General features: G+C 35.9%; 1 protein-coding gene across 1 annotated transcript in view; it reads left to right on the top strand.

Moving 5' to 3' along the window:
• The window catches only part of PACS2 (phosphofurin acidic cluster sorting protein 2), a gene marked incomplete at its 5' end in the record, with an annotated part of 225535 nt that overhangs the window by 30871 nt on the left and 174920 nt on the right, over window positions 1–19744 (top strand). The window contains one exon of the mRNA XM_027842835.1: window positions 11565–11727. Within this exon, the coding sequence (XP_027698636.1) occupies window positions 11565–11727 (163 nt within the window). The remainder of the gene's footprint in view (window positions 1–11564; window positions 11728–19744) is intronic.

Genomic DNA, 19744 nt, shown 5'->3' with positions numbered 1-19744 from the left:
CCCTTGATAAATTTCAGTCACAGAGTCTAGATGAACTCATCCCTGGATATTGAAAAAAAATGAATACTGCAGAATATTACTTTGTAATAAATATAAATAAATACTTGTAAGATATGACAAAAAGATATGAATATAGCATGGAAAGATTTATATGAACTGTTGCATAATGAAGTAAGCAGAACCAGGAAAACAAGCTCCATAATGATTACAACAATTTAAACATAAAAAAAAATGACAAAACAGCTGAAAATCAATGTTGGAACATTACAGTGAATAAACTTAAGTCTCAAAGAAAATGAATAAGAAGCCACTTCTCCACTCTTGCTGAGGTCTATGTGTTTGGGGGGGTGATTTACACAGGTGTATAACATTTCATATGATGTCAAATTTTTTTCAATATATTAATCAGTTTTTTTCCTCCACTTTTTTCAAGATAATTTTTTATTATAAGAAATGGCTCTCAAAGATGGAGAGAGAGAGAGGAGGGATAAGGGGGGAAATTTAAATGATGTGAAAAGAAAAGATATGAATTTTTAAGAATATGTTGTGCCATACTAACCTTATTTTCTTTTATAAGGCAGCTGAGGCTCAAGGAGTTTGTTATTTGTCCAGTGTCATAAAGGCAGCAATCATTTAGTAAACAGGCATTTTCTTAAGGAGCTACTATGTTACAAGCATTGTTCTAAGCATTAAGAATACAAAGAAAGACCAAAAGAAAAAAACCCCAAACCAATCTGTGCTCTCAAGGAACTCATAGTCGAAGAAAGACAAAAGACAAATAACTATGTCTAAACAATATGTGTATACATGCAGTAAATTGGACATAATCTCAGAGGAAAGGCAAAGGAGGATTGGTAGTGGCTTCTTATAGAAGGCTGGATTTAACTGAAACTTGAGGGGTTTAAAAAAAACAAATATAGGATTTTATATTTGATCTTGGAGGTAGTAGGAAGCCCCTGGAGTTTATTGAATAGAGGGATAGCATGGTTAGTCCTTTACTTAAAGTAGAATGATTTGACAGCTGATGTCAAATGGAAGATGTACTAGAATGAGGAGAGACTTCAGGCAGCAAGACCAACCAGGAGGCTATTCCCAGCTGATGTGATGAGGTCCTGCCTGCATCAGGATGATGACTTTTTTAGATGAAAAAGAAGGCATATATGGAAGCTGTTACAAAGGTAGAAACTGTAACACTTGGCACCTGATTGGATATGGAGGGTTAGAGAGTGGCAGAGATGGGATTTGAACCCATATGCTCTGCAAATCTATTCATCTTACAATTTGTTTGAAAAAGATCTGAAAATCTAGTGGACTAAGCTTAGTAGGAGTCAGCAGTGTTATATGGCAGCTACAAAAGCTAATTCAGTCTTGGGCTATATTGAGAAGCTTTACTTCTAGGAATTCAGGACAGAACATATCTGGAAATTTATATTCAATTCTGGACACCACAGTTTGAGGACATTAACCATCAAGATGGTGGAATAGCAAGAAGATGTATAGCCCGCTCCCTGCCTCCTTCCCACATATCTCCAAACAGGTCTAAAAATCATGTCAGACCAAGTGCTGATCAGAAAATCCAAGAAAAACAAATCTCAGAAAGTACTTTTCCTCAGCCCAAGTCAACATAGGAAGAAAGAGAAGTTTATGGATGGTAGGAAAGGTGATCTACCAAGGAAGAGCTGTGTGGTATTCCAGAGCAGGGAGAATCTGTGCACCAGGGCAAGAAAAAGTTCCAGATCTAGCAAAGAGAGGTCTAACCTTACGCAGGGCACAACAATAGATACTACCTGGCAGTTCTGTTACTTACTACCTTCTCACTGATCTAGGACTAAATGAATTGGAGATCTGTACCTTGGGTCTGCATTCTGAGGTAAAGAGTGATTGCTTGTCTTGGGATGTGACAGAGCAAGGAACAAGTTCAGAAGCAAACAGTGATTTTTTGGCTCTGACCACAAAAGCAGAGTGGGGCCTTAGTTTCAACCATCATCCCAATCTGAAACCTGCAACAGAATAACCAGGATAAGAATCCCATACACAAGTGGAGTCTGCTCTTCTGTCACACTGATAGTAATTGAGTCCAGCAGCAGTCTGTTGGAACTTCCAACCAGGGATAAGCCAGTAGAATTGTTTCACAGATCCAAGCCCAGGTCAAGACCTTGCAGAGTTTGGGCCAGCAGAGCAATGACCAGCCTTTGCCCTGGATCAGACCACTTGGAAGCACTGAAAACATACAGTTCCCTAGCTTGAGATCCTGGAAGTACTCACACAGTACTCTAAGAAACTAGCATAAGGCTATCCTAAGAGGACACAAGTTCGGTTAAGACATTCTTCCCAGAAATACTCAGAACCCAGCTTTAATATAAAGTTTGAAGTCAAGAAGTAGGCTGAAAGAGTGAGCAAACAAAAAAAGAATCTTGACAGAAAAAGTTATTATAGTGACAGTGAGGATCAAGACACAAACCTAGAAGAAGATAATGACTCTAAACCTTCTACAAGCAAAGCATCAAAGAAAAACACAAGTTTGGCACAAGTTCATCTAGAATTCCTGGAAGAAAAGAACCAGATTTTTTTTTAATGAGTTTGAAACATTTTTATAAATGAAATGAGAGTATTAGAGGGGAAAAGATGGGAAAAGAAATGAGTTGTGTAAGAATTAGAAAGGGAGTCAACACCTTGGCACAGGAGGTACAAAACCTTACCCAAGAGACAATCTCTCTACCAAATAGAAATTAATGACTGCATGAAGAAACAAATATTTTTTCATTTTTTAAAAACACTTTTATTTTAAAATTTTGAGTTCCAAATTCTGTCCCTCCCTGTCTCCCTCCCCTTCTCCCTCCCTGAGACAGTAAGCAATCAGATATAGGTTATACGTGTGTAATTATGTAAAACATTTCCATATTAGTTTTTTTGTACAAGAAAACTCAAGACAAATATTAAAGTAAAAAGACTGAAAAAACAGGAAAAAATGTAGGGTATCTCAGAACAAAAGTGACTGACCTGGAAAGCAGATCAAGGAGAGATAATTTAAAAATCTAAAAGCCACAACCAAAAGAAAAAAGAAAGAGCCTAGACATCACATTTCAAGACATCTTAAAAAGAAATTACCCAGATCTCTTAGAACCAGAGAGAGGACAAAGTAGGAATAGAATCCACCAGTTGCTGCCTGAAAGAAACCCAAAATGAAAACTTCCAGGTACATTAAAGCCCCAATCCAGAACTTCCAAGTCAAAGAAAAAATACTGCAAGCAGTCTGAAAGAAAGAATTCAAGTACTGAAAATTCACTGCCAGAATCACACATGATTTAGCAACCACCATTATCCAGGAGTAGAGAGCTTGTAATAAGAAATTCCATAAGGCAAAGGATATAAACTTGCAATTAGGAATAACTTACCCAGCAAAACTTAGTATAATCCTACAGGGTGGGGAAAAAAAAAGGAATCTTTAACAAAATAGAGGACTTCCTAACATTCTTTTTGAAAAGACCAAAGTTGTATAGAAACTTTGAAGTGCAAACAGGGGGAGTCAAGAGAAACACAAAAAGGTAAATATGAACAAATAATCCTAAGGGAATACACAAGGATGAACTGTTTCATTTTGTTATGAAACATGTTCCCTCAGTACCCTGTTCTCCTCAAGGGTTTTAAAGGAAATTAATTAAATAGAGGGCTTAGGTGTGTTGTTATGTTTTGATGATAAAAACAGTAGAAAAGGAGAAGAAGAAGAATATACTAGTGGAACAGAGGAGGGAGAGGAATATTGAGAAAATTATCTCACATAATTAGGGTACCCAAAAGAATACAAATAGAAAGGGGTGGAATGGGGGAGCAGTTAATATTTGAACTGCACTGTCATCTGAACTGGTTAGAACAGGCAGAATTACACACAAATGGGTACAGAAATAAATTTCACGCAATGGGGAAACATAAAAGAAAGGGGCAAAGAGAGATGAGTGAAATAAGAGAGAGGATAGATTAAAGGGAAAGATAGCTTAAAGATAAACTTTAAGAATGTATAAAAATATGTATAGCAGGGGTAGCTAGGTGGTACATTGGATAGACCACTGGCCCTGGAGTCAGGAAGACCTGAGTTCAAATTAGGCCTCAGACACCTGACACTTAGTAGTTGTGTGACCCTGGGCAAATCAAGTAACCGCATTGTCTGGCCCCCCCCCCCCCCCCCCCCCCAAAATTATAGCAGTTCTTTTTTTGGTGGTAAAAAATTGGAAACTGAGCAGGTACCCAACAATTAAGGAATGATTAAATAAGTTATGTTATTCCATGTGATGAAATACTATTGTGCTGCAAGAAATGAAAAAGGGGATTGTTTCAGAGAATCTTGGTAACACTTGTATAAACTGTTGCAGAGTAAGGTAAACAGAAGCAAGACAAAGGTTTTTGTACAGTGACAATAAGATTACAAAAAGGCAAATAACTTTGAAATTGTAATCATTGGAATGACTAACCACGATTCTGATGGATTTATGGTGAAACATGCTACTACCTCCTGATACAGTGGACTCAGAGTGCAGATTGAGATATTATTTTTGGATATGTTCTATTTGAAATTTTGTTTTTCTTGACCATACGTGTTTATAACTTTTGTTTTAATCAGGGTTTTATTTTTCTTTCTTTCTCAATGGAAGAGAAGAGAAAAAAGGGAGAGGGAAGAAAGGGGATAGGGAAGAGAGAAACTGGATTTTGAGTGATCAAAAAAAAAAAATCTGATAGATAAGGGCATTAACATCCCTACCATAGATCTCAACAGTGGACCCTTGGACCCAGAAAGACACTAGGAGGAGCCAGGATCTTCCCTTCCTTTGACCCAGTCCAATACCCACTTCTTGAAGGATGCTAACTATTTTCTTTTAGCTGGATGCTGTATTCCCCATCCCCATAGGAATTTACTCAGGGTTCCCACTCCATTATGACCTACTATCCCCTTCCCAATAGTTGGAAGTTGGGAACATGACTGTTCACTTAGATCATCAGTAAGCCTCCAACTATAGTCTTTCTTGTAAGATGGTGGATCACCAGGGCTTACTCTCTACCCTGTCATTGTTCCCTAAAGTTTACCAGACCTTGTCATATACCTTGTTGCTATGCCTTTCAGTCCCCTGGACATAGCTATCTGAAGTGCCATTGCTTGCTAAGCACTCCTGAACCTTGCCTTCTATCTTGCTGCTGCATACTAAAGTCCATTGGGTTTTTTCATCAGCCCTGCAGCTGAATCCTTTTATATGTGTTACCTCTTCTATTTAGAATGTGACCTTTAGAGTAGGGATTGTCTTACTTTTCTTTTTGTATCCCCATCACTTAGCATTCAGTGCTTGGCACAAAATGAGTATTTAATAAATGCTTTTCATTCATTCATTTACAAACTGAAAAATGTCCAGAGGAAAGCAACTAAGATGATGAAGAGCCTTAAGACCATGTCTTATAAATATCAGCTGAGTGAACTATGGGTATTGATTTAGCTTATAGAAAAGAAGGCTGGGGAGGGGGTGAGGCAGAGTGTGATAACTGTATGAAGTATTTGACAGGTCCTCATGTGGAACAGGGATTAGATTTATTCTTTTTGGCCCCAGGGGGCAAAACCAGAAGCAATGAATGGAAAGTGCAGAGAGGCAAATTTAGGCTTAAGTCAGGAGAAATGTCCTATCCATGAGGGCTGTTCAAAAGTAGGATGAACTATATTACTCACTGAAGGTCCTCAAACAAAAGCCGATGACCACTTGTCAGCTCTGTTTTGGCATGTATTCCTTTTGAGGATGAATTGGACCAAATGGCTATCAAAATCCCTTCCAACTTTAAAGTTTTGCATTTTTAAAAAATTTTTTAGTAACACATACCCATTGTTTCTTTTACCCAGTCATTATCATATATTCCCAGGGGGGCTGTTAAGTTCAGAAGATTTGATGCTTTACATTTCTTGTCACTTAACCCTATTTGCCTCAGTTTCTTCATCTGTAAAATGAGCTGGAGAAGGAAATGACAAACCACTGTAGTATCTTTGCCAAGAAAACACCAAAAGGCGTCACAGAGAATCAGGCACAACTGAAAAACAAGTAAACAACAACTACCACCACCTATTTATTATAAAACTGTGAAGCAATGTGGTATAATGAACAATGGGATGACTTTGGAATTCAGAAGACCTAATTTCAAATGTTGCCTCTAACACATACTAGCTAAGTAAAAAGTTTGTGTTACACGAGTTGCTGATCTGCATGTTTGAGGGGATTTACTCACTGGAGTAGTCTACCCTAATGGACAAGGTCAGACCAAAAATTTTATGAAATTAATTTTATAAATAATTTATGTAAACTTAGTTTTAAGCATAAACAAAACTAATTAAATATATTTTACATCAACTTGCATTTAATTATATTAATTTCCTCATACAAAATATCAGTTTCTCTCTCTGTCCCCTTTAATTTTCTTTTTGTCCATTCACAGTAATGTATTTATGAATAAATTTTCCTTTTATATAGTGGTAATTGATGCAATTCTCAGCTTCTCTTAGTTCTGCTTTCTTTGCTTTAAATTATTTCATAAGATTTTTATGGATTTCTATATGTTTCTCATACTTATTTATCTTGACAGCATCCTTTTTCATTGATACACTACAATGTATTCAACTGTTTCTCAATTAAGACATTTTGTTGGTAGTTTCTAGGTTTTTGGAGCCACATATAATTTAAAATATATTTGAATACATGTTTTTTAACTTTTCACTATCAGATAGCACTCCAAAAAAGATTCTACCATTTTGCAGTCTCACAAGCAATGTGTTCAACACCATGACCTAGCCAGTGTTGAATTTTGTCATGTTAAAACAGGTTTGCTATTTTGATTGGTATAAGGTGTTCTCACTTGTTTTAATTTGCATTTTCTTGAGCTTCAATATTTCAAATAAAACAGTTATTTTTCATTTGTGTTTCTTTTATTTTTATAAAATCCTCTGGCTTTAAAAAGCCTCAACTCCTTTCTGTCTTTCCAGTCGTTTTTCACACCTTTACTATATTGCTATCTAGTGACTCTGTCCTCCTTTCTGTTACTCAAATATGACTTTCCATTTACCAATTCCTTACTTATTTTCTTATTATTTCTCAAGCCTGGAACTTTCTCCCTCCTCATATCAGCCTCCTGGATTCTCTGGTTTCAAGTCTCAGCTCGTCCCACCTCTGCAAGAAGACTTTCCTAGTCCTTCTTAATTTAGTGCCTTCCTCTCAGTTTATCTTGTGTGTATATAGTTATTTGCATGTTGTCTCACTCATTAGTCTGTGATTTCCTTTAAGAACCAGACCTATTTTTTGCATTTCTTTGTTATCTCCAACACTTACCTCTATGCCTGGCACTGTGGTTGGTGCTTAATAAATGTTTGTTAACTGATTCTTTCCTTTTCTTTTTTTTTCTTTTTCTTATTTTGATAAGTTTTGAAGACTTGAAGCCAATCACTCCAGGCTACATGAGGTCAAGTACTATATTGCAGTACTTTTTATTGGGCTCCTGGTAACTGAAAAACAGAAGCTTCATGGGAACAAGGGGAATTGAAACCACTTAATAGCCTTTTTGTGAACTGTTTTCTCCTTTGCAATGATATCCTGACTGTGATCCCTATGCTGTTGATGTCCTTTACCTTAATTGCTTCAATGATACAAGGAGAGCAGTTATATGATCACTGGTTACTGTCAAACTAAAGAACATTTAAGGAATGTCAGTCTAAAACATGTCACCAATAAGATAGCTTCCAGAATTGCAGGGCTTACTCTTCTCATTAGAGTGGGCAATTCAAGTTTATGTGATGGTCAATTAATCACCAAAAATTCATTAAGTACCTACTGTGTGCCAGGCACTGTTAGATGCCTGTGTTACAAGTATAAGGAACTAAAAAAATTTACAATAAGCATGCATGGGTGAGAAAATAATAGTCTATTTTGAATTAAAATTCATAGTCATTAAAACTACTAAGTGCCTACTATGTGTCAGCCACCCTTACACCCTACACACCCTGACACCACCATAGTAAGAGTTGAGGGTACTTGGAAAGACAAAAAAGACAGTCCCTGCTCTCAAAGAGCCCACATTCTAATGGGGGAGAAAATTTGCAAACTAATATGTACAAACAAGACATATAAGTGTAAATTGGAAATAAAAGAAGGAAAGCACTAGAATTGAGAGGGATAGGGAAAGGCTTCCTGTAGAAAGTGATATTTTAGTTGGGACTTGAAGGAAGCTAGGAGATAGAGATAAGGAGGGAGAGCATTCCAGGCATGAGAAACAGCCAGTGAAAATGCCCAGATTGGGGAATAGAGTGTCTTGTTGAAGGAATGGCAAGGGGGCTAGAATCACTGGATGTAATTGTATGTGGGATGGCAGAGATTGGAAAGGTAGGGGATGGAGCTAGGTTATGAAGGCATTTGAACAACAAATAGAATTTTATGTTGCTCCTGGAGGGGATAGACAGACACTGGAGTTTACTGAGTGGAATTGGAGGGGGTGATATGGTCAGGCCTGTGTTTTAGGAAGCTTAGCAAGGTGAGCACTAGCAAGTGGGATCAGTGCATAAATGCTACCGAATTTGAACATTATGAAATAAAATGGAGGCACAGAAATCCATACTAGTAATTTTTTTTTTAGAGTGATAATTCACAATTGTTCACAATGTCCAAACTAGTCAGAAACCCAAAGGATCTGGGTATTTATTTAGACAGTAAGTCCTATAAAACTATTATGAATCAGTCCCATCTAAAATCCCTTCTTCTACAAGAATCCTTTCCCAATCCCCTTTAATGGTAATGCCTTCCCTCTATGATTATCTCCAGTTTGTCCTGTATATATCTTGTTTATATGTAGTTGCTTGCATTTTGTCTCCCCAGTTAGACTGTAAGCTCCTTGAGAGCAGGAACTGTCTTTTGCCTTACTGTGTACCCCCAGTCTAGGATAGTGTCTAGGAAATAAGCACTTAGTAAATGTTTAATAACTAACTATGAATTTTAATAACCACCTGGATCACATCCACAGTTATTGGGCACATGCAGAGATAATAAAGTCTATATTATGAGACGATTACACTGATTGATTTATTGGCATTTCAACCACTATGAGAAAAAAAAAGTATTTTAAAATATAAAAAGAATAATCTAGGGGCAGCTAGGTGGCGCAGTGGATAGAGCACCAGCCCTGAAGTCAGGAGGACCTGAGTTCAAATCCGGCCTCAGACCAAACACTTGACACTTACTAGCTGTGTGACCCTGGGCAAGTCACTTAACCCCAACTCCCTAAGCAAAAAAAAAAAGAATAATCTAATAACTTAATGTAGAAAGGCAGTAGTTTTTCAAAATGACGTGAGTCAAAAGAAAGCAGTATGTCTAAGCAGTTATATCTTTGAAGCTTAAATCTTTAGGGTAGGTGCAAACTATCAAATATGACATGTGGAACTGGCAGATGGTCTCCTTGTTTGCCTTGACCACTCAGTCCTGAAGGACACTTTGTGAGAATTTTGCTACCTAAAGACTCCCCATTGCATACTCTTTCTTTTGCCAGACTTTCTTTAAACTTGTTTTTCATTCCACTCTTTCTTACTGCTTCATGGGACAATATTGATCACAATATGCCACCTTTTTCTCTTTAAGATTTTACAAAGGAGTTTATATTCTGTTTTTGCCTTTGGCTGCCATACCTCTCCAGTTGGTAATATATGATGAATGGGGTAGTTTCTTTGTTATAAAAATCAATTTGCATAAGTTAAAATTCTGTAGAAAATTATTATGCTGAGTGTGGATTCCTTTCCTCCATATATTTCCATTTTTTTGGTGTCTATAACTTAGAATTAATTGCATATTTTTCTTTTTTTTTTTCAGAGCTTAATAATGGCTCATATATAGGGGTCTAGACAGGAATTACCAAGTCCCCTATTAGAAAAAGTACTCAAAGTGTAAAGTAGGTATCAGTTAGGGGACAGCTCTTTATTCCACCAAAAGAAAAAGCTTGAGACCCAAAAGAGTAAGAAGCAGCATGATATCAGCACTTTGAACTCCTAAACTTTTGGGTTCATGAGGTAGCTGCCAAGGCTAAAAATGCCCATTTCTTGGAACTGCTCTTTAATGACCAGGGCTCATGGAAAGGAACTCCCCTTTCTCCCCCCCCCCCCCCCTTTCACTGGAAGGCCAAGGGAAATTTAACAGAACTGGCAGAAGCCTAAGCAACATTTTAAAAAGAAAGGAAGAGACTGAGGCAGAATTTTACCCTTTAGTTCCTCTACCTGTGCAGAGGAGAGTCTACTTGCAAGGGAGGAGAGGAAGAGGACTCCTTAACAAAAGTTTCCTCCATAAATCAAGAGTTGCTATGTCACTTCAGTAAAGTACCCCTCCCAAATCCAGAGACCAACGTGCATGCCTGTCCCCACGGAACCAGAGTATATGTTCCATAGGGTGACCTCAGTATCTTTAAATCCTTGTAAAATTGTTCTTGACTTTGTTGGGTTCTATGTTGACATTCCCATGAATTTCTTCTGTAATCTCAATTGATAATTTGAAGTGGAATATTATATATTTAATTCCTTAGGTAAGATGACAGTATAAGACAGGCACATGGCATATACTTTTGATTCATTACCAAATATTCTTTTGGTAGCACAATATTCTTAAACTATAACTGTTTTAGAGCACAAGAAATATAATTTCTGATGAATGCCTCAATTTTTTTTTATGGCAGATTCTTTTGTTTTCTGTTGCCTGAATTGGGGTAGTAAAAATTGTGTAGAAATAAGAATAATTCAAATGTGCAAATTCCTCCAGAAATAACAAGATAGGATAAAAATAATTGTATCATAAATGTAAGTGCCAGAGGAAGTGAGGTATCTCATAAGCTAGTGAGATCCCATTATCAAAGTTATTCAAACCAGAAGGTAGATAGCCACCTGTTAGCGATTCTGTAGAGGGAATTGCTGCAGTGTTTAGAAAGTTGAATTAGCTCTCCTCTGGTGCCCCAATCACATCTAGGAAGCATTTGAAGGTTAAAAAGTTTTCATGAAATAAGATATGCCAAAACACATTCCCTCCTTAAGGGAACTAGTTTGTAAATCGCTATTACTTTGATTATGAGGTATAAGATCAGAATCCTATACCCTTATACTTAGGCGTGTATCAACATCATCTAAAAAACCATCCCTAGGAACTTAGGAAGAGCTAAAAAAACTTATTTGTAAATATCATTTTTATGTATTCCCTTACTGGGAATCTAGAACAAAAAAACCCTCAAACCTCTGATAGAAAATTACCTGAAAACCTATCATATGCCATGGGTGTAAGTGATTTAATGTTTCTTTTGCAACTCATGAATCAAAATGCTTTCCTACCTCTGGACCCCAGAATTCCTTCTATAATGCCGATTGGGCATTGACTGGATATCCTTTTCCATGGCTAAGAAGGAAAAGTCAAGTAAGTCACATACTGACACACTTGAAAGATGTAGTGAATATACCTAGATGTCTTTAAAAACGTTTTGAGTGTTTATAATTAAATGTACTGCAATCAACCATCTGAATTACCCAAACACAGGTGATGCAGCACCCAACTGAAGGAGGCCAGGTTCTGAGCCTTTGTAGCAGCATCAAGGAAGTCACTGCTAAAGTAGCTGAAATATGGATCTTCTCTTTGTCTAGTCAGCCAATAGACCATGATGACAGCACTATGCATTCCAACCAGAAAATCAAATCCACAGGTGAGTTTTTCTTCTTTACCGGCTTTTTGTTCCCTGGCTAGCTCCAGGTTGATATCTATGAGGAATAGATTTGTTTCACATGTAGAGCTATATTCCAACTTTTCCTCTGGATATACAGTTATGTAGTCAATGAGTCACATCTGATTTCTCTCTCCATGATATTTTTTGACCTCCTGTCCAAATGTCATTCAAACATCAGGCTCAGATGTGTCACCTCTGTTATTTATTCCCATCATAATACAATTGTCATACAATAGCAGGATTCTATTATGCTCAGTCCATGTTCCAGCATGGGAGTTTTTCCTTTGTCTTGGCAGTAAATGCCTTGTGCTTATGTATTGGTATTTTGATTCATTCTCTGTTTCCAGCTAGTCTCTGTTTAACCTGTTGTCAGTATTCTCCATTTGGTGTCAGATGAATACCACTACATTGACCCTCCAGTATCTGGAACCCTTAAATCTTCTGTCTGTGTGATTCTTATTCATGCTCTTCCATCAGTGCTCCAACAAAGAAGTACCCAAATTGCTAAAGGCTTACCCTAGGTATTTTTACCTTTTATTAGTACCTTTGTTGCTCTTGGGTTATTCCCCATTCTTGCTAAATGATTAGCCCACTTCCTTTTCCAGTCATATATTTCCATAGTGATGTCCCTAATCCTGCTGCTTGGACATAGGTCACTAGTGAAAATATGCTCTTACCTGCTTTTTCTACTACACATCTTTCCGTTACATTTTTAGCAAACTTCATCTTTGGTTCCTTAGATTCCTAAAAGTTTGAGATGCTTTAAGATTCAAAACAATATGGCACCACAAGATTAAATTAGTTGATCAGTCAGAAAGTATTAAGAGTACTGTGCTAGGCATTGGAGATAGGAAGGCAAAAATTAAATAATCCTTACTCTTGAGAAATTTATATTCTCTCAAGGGAAATGTATATATATGAATATATGGAATTGGGATAGGGACTGGATCTTTATTTTCATTTGTATAAAGAATTCCTCCTGAGTGAAGAAACTCCCTCCATCAATTCAGGTCGGTATGTTCTCTGCATCTGATGGTTTTAGAGAGTTCCTTAAAGTACTGAGAGATTAAATGACTTAGCCAGAGTCACACAGCCATGATGTACATAATCAGAGAGCATAGAGGGCAGCTCTCTGTCTATTCTACCATACTGCCTTTTAGAAATTTACAGAATAGATATATGTACAATAAAAATACAAGGAGGATGCTTCAAGCAAGTTACAGATTTAGTGATGGAGATCTGAGCTTGGACCGCTTCCAGGATTGGAGTAACACCCTGTGCTAAGATATGTGAGGGGTAATTAGTCAGAAAGACAGCATGGCCTCCTAAAGGAGTCAGGAAGACCAGGGCATAAGTTCCACCTCTGATACATCCTAGGACAGTGACTCTAGAGATATTCCTAACTCCAGAGTTTAGCTCTTTGACCTTCAATTATAGAGCAGTTGTTGATTTGCATAGATAGATACTGAAGTTACAGTGCTAGACAAAGAAATAATAGTAATCAAATAATCATTAAAAAGAGTGGTATCTGTGGGTAGGGTGGAAGAAAAGCTCTGTACTCTGCAATTTTTATCCAATATTTGTTGGAGACAATTTATTAGTATACAAACATTCCTGCTTGGAGGAAGAACTAAACTGGCAAAGTTTCCCATTCTGATTAGAATATGTCCTTACCTAAGAATTATCCACTGAAGTTAGTATAGTAATACTAAAACAGAAGACAAGATTCCACAGCAAGATGACAGTGGTCAAGTTGTTAGTTATTGGATTGATTTGAACTGAGCAATAGTAATATTAGTGTCACTTGAAATGTCCTGAAACCATTCAATCTAGGCATGACCTATTGTTCTTAATTGAGTTACTCAAAAGATATTCTGTTCTTAGTATGGTTACCACTCTGATCTTAATTTCATGGAACCTAGATCCCTACATGAACTGAGTCTTCTGTTAAAAAAAAACTGATTAGATCTGTGATAAAAATGAAACCAAGGACTTCATAGTAGAACTTTGCCTCCTTAACATTGATAAGATTTTGTCACTTAATTGCAAATAGAGGCTTCAGAAAAAGACACATAATATTATTTTTCAGTTTTCAAAAGGAGAAAAAGAGGCCTTAATGTAAGGGTTCTTAACCTTTTATGTCATGGACAGTTTTGGCAGTTGTGTGAAGCCTGTGAACCTTTTCTTAGAATAATGTTTGTTGCCTACATTCATAATTGAAGGAAGTACTAAATTTCAGTTAGATATAAGTGAAAATAAGGATGTAATTTTTTTCCCCTAACAATGTTAACAGACCTCCTGAGATTTCTTAATGCACAATCTTTAGGGGTCCATGGATCCCTGGTTGAAAACTCTTGCCTTAGTGGATATGCTTCCACAGTACTCAACAGGGAATGTTATATGATCCTAACATATGCACAAGGAACTGCTTGTTGGAGGAGAGGCTTGACGACTGTACTTTGATCTACCAAATACAAAAAAATTATGAACAGACACATGGCAGGATTCTTTGCATTTTTCATTCAGTTCTATAACTGTAAAAGAAAGGTCTGCTGTAGAAAATTATCTTTGAAAGCTTAACTTCCCGTCTTTATATCCCCAGTACTTGGCACAAAGAATCTGCTTAATGAATTCTTGCTTGCCTGCTTGATTGATCCTCACGTTTTCTTTTTCTTTAAATGCATTTATTTACTTATAACATTCATTTTTTAATTTTAGTTCCAAATTCTGTTCTGCCTTCCCTATCCATGGAAAAGACAAGAAATATGATGTCAATTATACATTGTGAAATCATGCAAAGCATATTTCCATATTAACCTTGTTGCCAAAAAAAAAAGGACAAGAAAAATAAAGAAAATTTTAAAAAAAATGCTTCAATCTTCACTCAGACTCCATCAGTTCTCTCTCTAGAGGTAGATAGAATTTTTTATCATAAGTCTTTTGGAATTATCTTGGATCATTCACAGTTGATAATTGTATAATATTGCTGTTACTGTCTACAGTGTTCTCCTGGTTCTGCTTACTTCACTTTGCATCAGTTCATTTAAGTCTTTCCAGGTTTTTCTAAAAGCATCTTGCTCATCATTTCTTATAGCATGATAGTATTCCATCACAATCATATACCACAACTTGTTCAACCATTCCCCAGTTGATGGACATCCACTCAATTTCCAATTTTTTGCCACCACAGAAAGAGTTGCAATAAATAGTTTTATACATATAGGTGCTTTTCCTTTTTCTTTGATATCTTTGGGATATAGATCTACTAGTGGTATTGCTGGATCAAAGAGAGGTTTGTAGCCTTTTGGGCATAGTTATAAATTGCTCTCCTGAATAGTTGGACCAGATTACGACTCCACCAATCATGCGTTAGTGTCCCCGTTTTTCTACATTTCTTCCAGCATTTATCATTTTCTTTTTTTGTCATGTAAGCCAATCTGAAAGGTATGAGGTAGTATCTCAGAGTTGTTTTAATTTGCATTTCTATAATCGGTAGTTATCTAGAGCATTTTTTTTGTATGACTATAAATAGCTTTGTTTTCTCCCATTTGAAAACTGCTAGTTTTCATGTTCTTTGACTATTTATCAATTGAAGAATAGCTAGTATTCTGGGGCCTTTATCAGAAACACTTGCTGTAAAATTATTTCCCAGCTGTCTGGTTTCCGTCTAATTTTGGCTGCATTGCTATTGTTTGTGCAAAACCTTTTTAATATAATCAGAATTATTCATTTTACATCTCATAGTGCTCTCTATCTCTTGTTGAGTCATGAATTCTTCCTTTATCCATAGATCTCATAGGTAAACTATTCCTTGCTCCCCTAATTTGCTTGTGGTATCACGATACCTTTATGTCTAAATCACATACCCATTTTGACCTTATCTTGGTATATGGTGTAAGATGTTGATCAATACCTAGTTTCTGCCATACTGTTTTCGAGTTTTTCCCAGCAATTGTTGTCAAATAGTGAGTTCTTGTCCTAAAAGCTTGGGATTTGGGGTTTATCAAACGCTAAATTACTACAATCATTTAATACTGTGTGTTATGTACCTAATCTATTCCACTGATCCAACTACTCTATTTTTTTAGGAAGTAGCAGTTTGATGATTACCACTTTGTAATATAGTTTGAAGTCTTGTACTGCTGGAGCACTTTCCTAAACATATTTTTTCATTCATCCCCTTGATATTCTTGACCTTTGGTTCTTCCAGATGAATTTTGTTAGTATTTTTTCTAACTCTGTAAGATAATTTTATGGTAGCTTGATTGATATAGCACTGAATAAGTAAATTAACTTAGGTAGAATTATCATTTTTATTATATCGGTAGATGGAGATCTACCTGTGAACAATTAATATTTTTCCAGTTCAGATCTGACTTTATTTGTGTGAAGTGTTTTGTAATTATGTTTATATAGTTCTGGTTTTGTCTTGGCAGGTAGACTCCCAAGTATTTTATATTGACTGCAGTTATTTTAAATGGAATTTCTCTTTCTCTTGCTGCTGGACTTTGTTGATAATACATAGAAATGCTGATGATTTATGTGAGTATATTTTGTATCAGGCAACATGACTAAAGTTGTTAATTGTTTCAGCTAGTTGTTTAGTTGATGCTCTAGGGTTCTCTAAGTATCCCATCACATCATCTGCAAAGAGTGATAGTTTTTGTATCTTTATTGCCTGTTCTATAGTTGCTGTAGTTAATATTTCTAGTACAATATTGAATAATAGTGGTGATATTGTACATCCTTGCTTCACCCTTGATTTTATTGGGAAGGCTTCTAGTTTATCCCTATTACAAGTAATGCTTAGTAATGGTTTTACAGAGATACTACTTACTATTTTAAGGAAATTGCCATTTATTCCTATGCTTTCTAGCGTTGTTAATAGGAATGATTTTGTATTTTGTTGAAAACTTTTTTTTTTGTGCATCTGTTGAGATAATCCTGTGATTTTTGTTGGTTTTGTTAATCGATATGTTCAGTTAAGCTGATAGTTTTCCTAACTGAACTAGCCCTGTATTTCTGGTATAAATTCCGCCTGGTCACATTCTTTGTGATATATTGCTGTAATCTGTTTGCTAGTATTTTATTTAAAATTTTTGCATCAATATTCATAAAGGAAATTAGTCTATGGTTTTCCTTCTCTGTTTTTGCTCTTCTGGTTTAATTAGCAGAAGCATATTTATGGAACTTGGTAGGACTCTTTCTTTGCTTATTATTCCAAATAATTTGTGTCGTATTAGAATTAAATTGTTCTTTAAATGTTTGGTAGAATACACTTGTGAATCCCATTTGGTCCTGAGGATTTTTTGTCACTCACTGATGGCTTGTTAAATTTCTTCATTCTAAGACAGGGTTATGTATTCTTTTTTCCTCTTTTGTTAATCTAGGTAATTCATATTTTTGTAAATATCGATCTGTTTCTATTTTGATTGTCAGATATATTAAAATATAATTGGGCAAAATGGCTTCTGATAATTGCTTTAATTTCATCTTCTTTGGTGGTGCATTTACCTTTTTCCTTTTTGATACTGATAATTTGATTTTCTTTTTTTAAATCAAATTAACCAGTGCTTTATCTATTTCATTGTTGTTTTTTCCATAAAACCAACTCTTAAGTTTTATTTCTTAGTCCAGTGGGTTTTTTTTAAAACTTATTTTTATTCATCTCTCTTTTGATTTTCAGGAATGGAAATGGAAAAATTTTGGTATCTAATTGGGGATTTTTCATGTATTCTTTTTCTAGTTTTTTCAATTGACTGTCCAGTTTATTGATTTGCTCCTTTTTTTTTTAATTTAAGTATTTACAAATATAGATATGGGGATTTTTCCCCTTTCTTTTTGATCTCTTTTGTTTTGTTTTGTTTTGGCTAGGCAGTGGGGTTAAATGACTTGCCCAGGGTCACACAGTTAGTAAGTGTTATGTGTCTGAGGCCAGATTTGAACTCATGTCCTCCTTACTCCAAGGCTCTATCCACTATGCCACCTAGCTGCCCCCTGATTTAAGTATTTAGAGCTATAAGATTTCCTCTAAGTACTGGTTTGGCTGCATCCCACAGATTTTGGTATGTTGTCTCAGTGTTGTCATTCTCATTATTAAAATTGTGGATTATTTCTCTAATTTATTCTTTGACCCATTGATTCCTTATGATTAGATTATTTAGTTTCCCATTAGTTTTTATTCTGTCTTTTCATGGCCCTTTATTGAGTGTAATTTTTATTGGATTATGGTCTGAGAAGGATGCATTTAATTTTTCTGCTCTTCTGCATTTGTTTTTAAGGTTATTATGCCCTAATCATAATCATTTTTGTGTGAAGGTGCCATTTACAACTGAGAATAAGGTATAATCCTATCTGTTCCCATTCACTTTTCTCCAAAGGTCTATTATATCTAAATTTTTTCATTCTTTTCATCTCTTTAGCTTCTTTCTTATTTATTTTATGATTAAATTTATCTAGTTCTGAGATGGGAAAGTTGAGGTCCCCCCTAGTATAGTTGTACTGTTTCCTCCTGTAACTCATTTAACTTTTCCTTTAAGAATTTGAATGCTGTGCCATTTGGTACATATATATTTAGTATTGATATTACTTCATTGTGGAAGGTACCTTTTAGTAAAATGAAGTTTCCCTGCTTATCATAATTAGATCCATTTTTGTTGTTGTGATTCTTTGAGATCATTATTACTACCCCTGTCTTTTTTACCTCAGCTGAATGTAATAGATTCTGTTCCAGCGTCTTATTTTTATTCTGTGTGACTTTCTGTTTCAAGTGTGTTTCTTGTAAACAACATATTGTTGAATTCTGATTTCTCATCGATTGTGCTGTCATCTTCTGTTTTGAGTGAAGTCATCCCATTCACATTCACAGTTATGATTACTGTGTATTTCTCTCCGTACTATTTTTTATCTTATTTATCCTTCTCTCTCTCTCTCTTTTTACCCTGTCCTTCCTCAAAAGTTTATTTTTCTTCTAACCACTGTCTCCCTTAATGTACCCTCCCTTCTGTCGGCCCCCAACCTCCTATGAATCTTCCCTGTTTTTAAGATACATTTCTATATCCAACTCAGTGTTTGTTATTCCTTTTTGGGAACAATTCCAGTGAGAGAAAGGATAAAACATTGCCCACCACCTCACACACCCCCTCCCGTTTTCCCCTGTACTGGAAAAGCTTTTCCTTGTGAACCTCTTTCATGTGAGATAATTTTCGTTATTGTTATTGCAGCTGTTCAGTTATTTTCAGTCATGTCTAGCTCTCTGTGATGCTGTTTGGGATTTTCTTGGCACAGATACTGAAGTGATTTGCCATTTCTTTCTCTAGCTCATTTTACAGATGAGAAACTAAGGTATACAGGCATAAGTAACTTGCCCAGGGTCTCATAGTTTTTAAGTGTCTGAGGTCAGATTTGAACTCAGGATGATGAGTCTTCCTGACTTCAAGCCCAACACTCTATCCATGTGCCTTCTAGCTACCCTGAGATAATTTTACCCGCTTTTCTTCTCCCTGCACATCCGTCTTGCTCTCTTTCTCTCTCTTTTTTTTGGGGGGGGGGATATCATTCCATCATATTCACACTTGATCTGTGTATGTATACTCCTAACTGCCCTAATACTGATAAAAATTCTTAGGAGTTGCAAGTATCATCTTCCAATATCAGAATATAAACAGTATAACCATATTAATTCTCTTTTGATTTCTTTTTCATATTTACCTTTTTATACTTATTCTCTTGAGTCTTCTGTTTGAAAGTCAAATTTTCTATTCAGCTCTGATCTTTTCATCAGGAATGCTTGAAAGTCCTCTATTTCATTGAATGTTTATTTTTTCCCCTGAAGGCTGAGTAGGTTATTCTTGGTTGTAATTCTAGGTCCTTTCCTTCCAGAAATTCATCTTCTAAGCCTTCTACTTCTTTAACATGGAAGCTGCTAAATATAGTGTGCTTCTGACTATGGCTCCATGATATTTGAATTGTTTTTTTTCTGGCTTCTTTCAGTATT

This window comes from Vombatus ursinus, unplaced genomic scaffold (assembly GCF_900497805.2).
Source record: "Vombatus ursinus unplaced genomic scaffold, bare-nosed wombat genome assembly UNPS02014890.1, whole genome shotgun sequence".
Taxonomy (NCBI): Eukaryota; Metazoa; Chordata; class Mammalia; order Diprotodontia; family Vombatidae; genus Vombatus; species Vombatus ursinus.
This window is presented reverse-complemented; position numbering and strand designations above follow the sequence as displayed.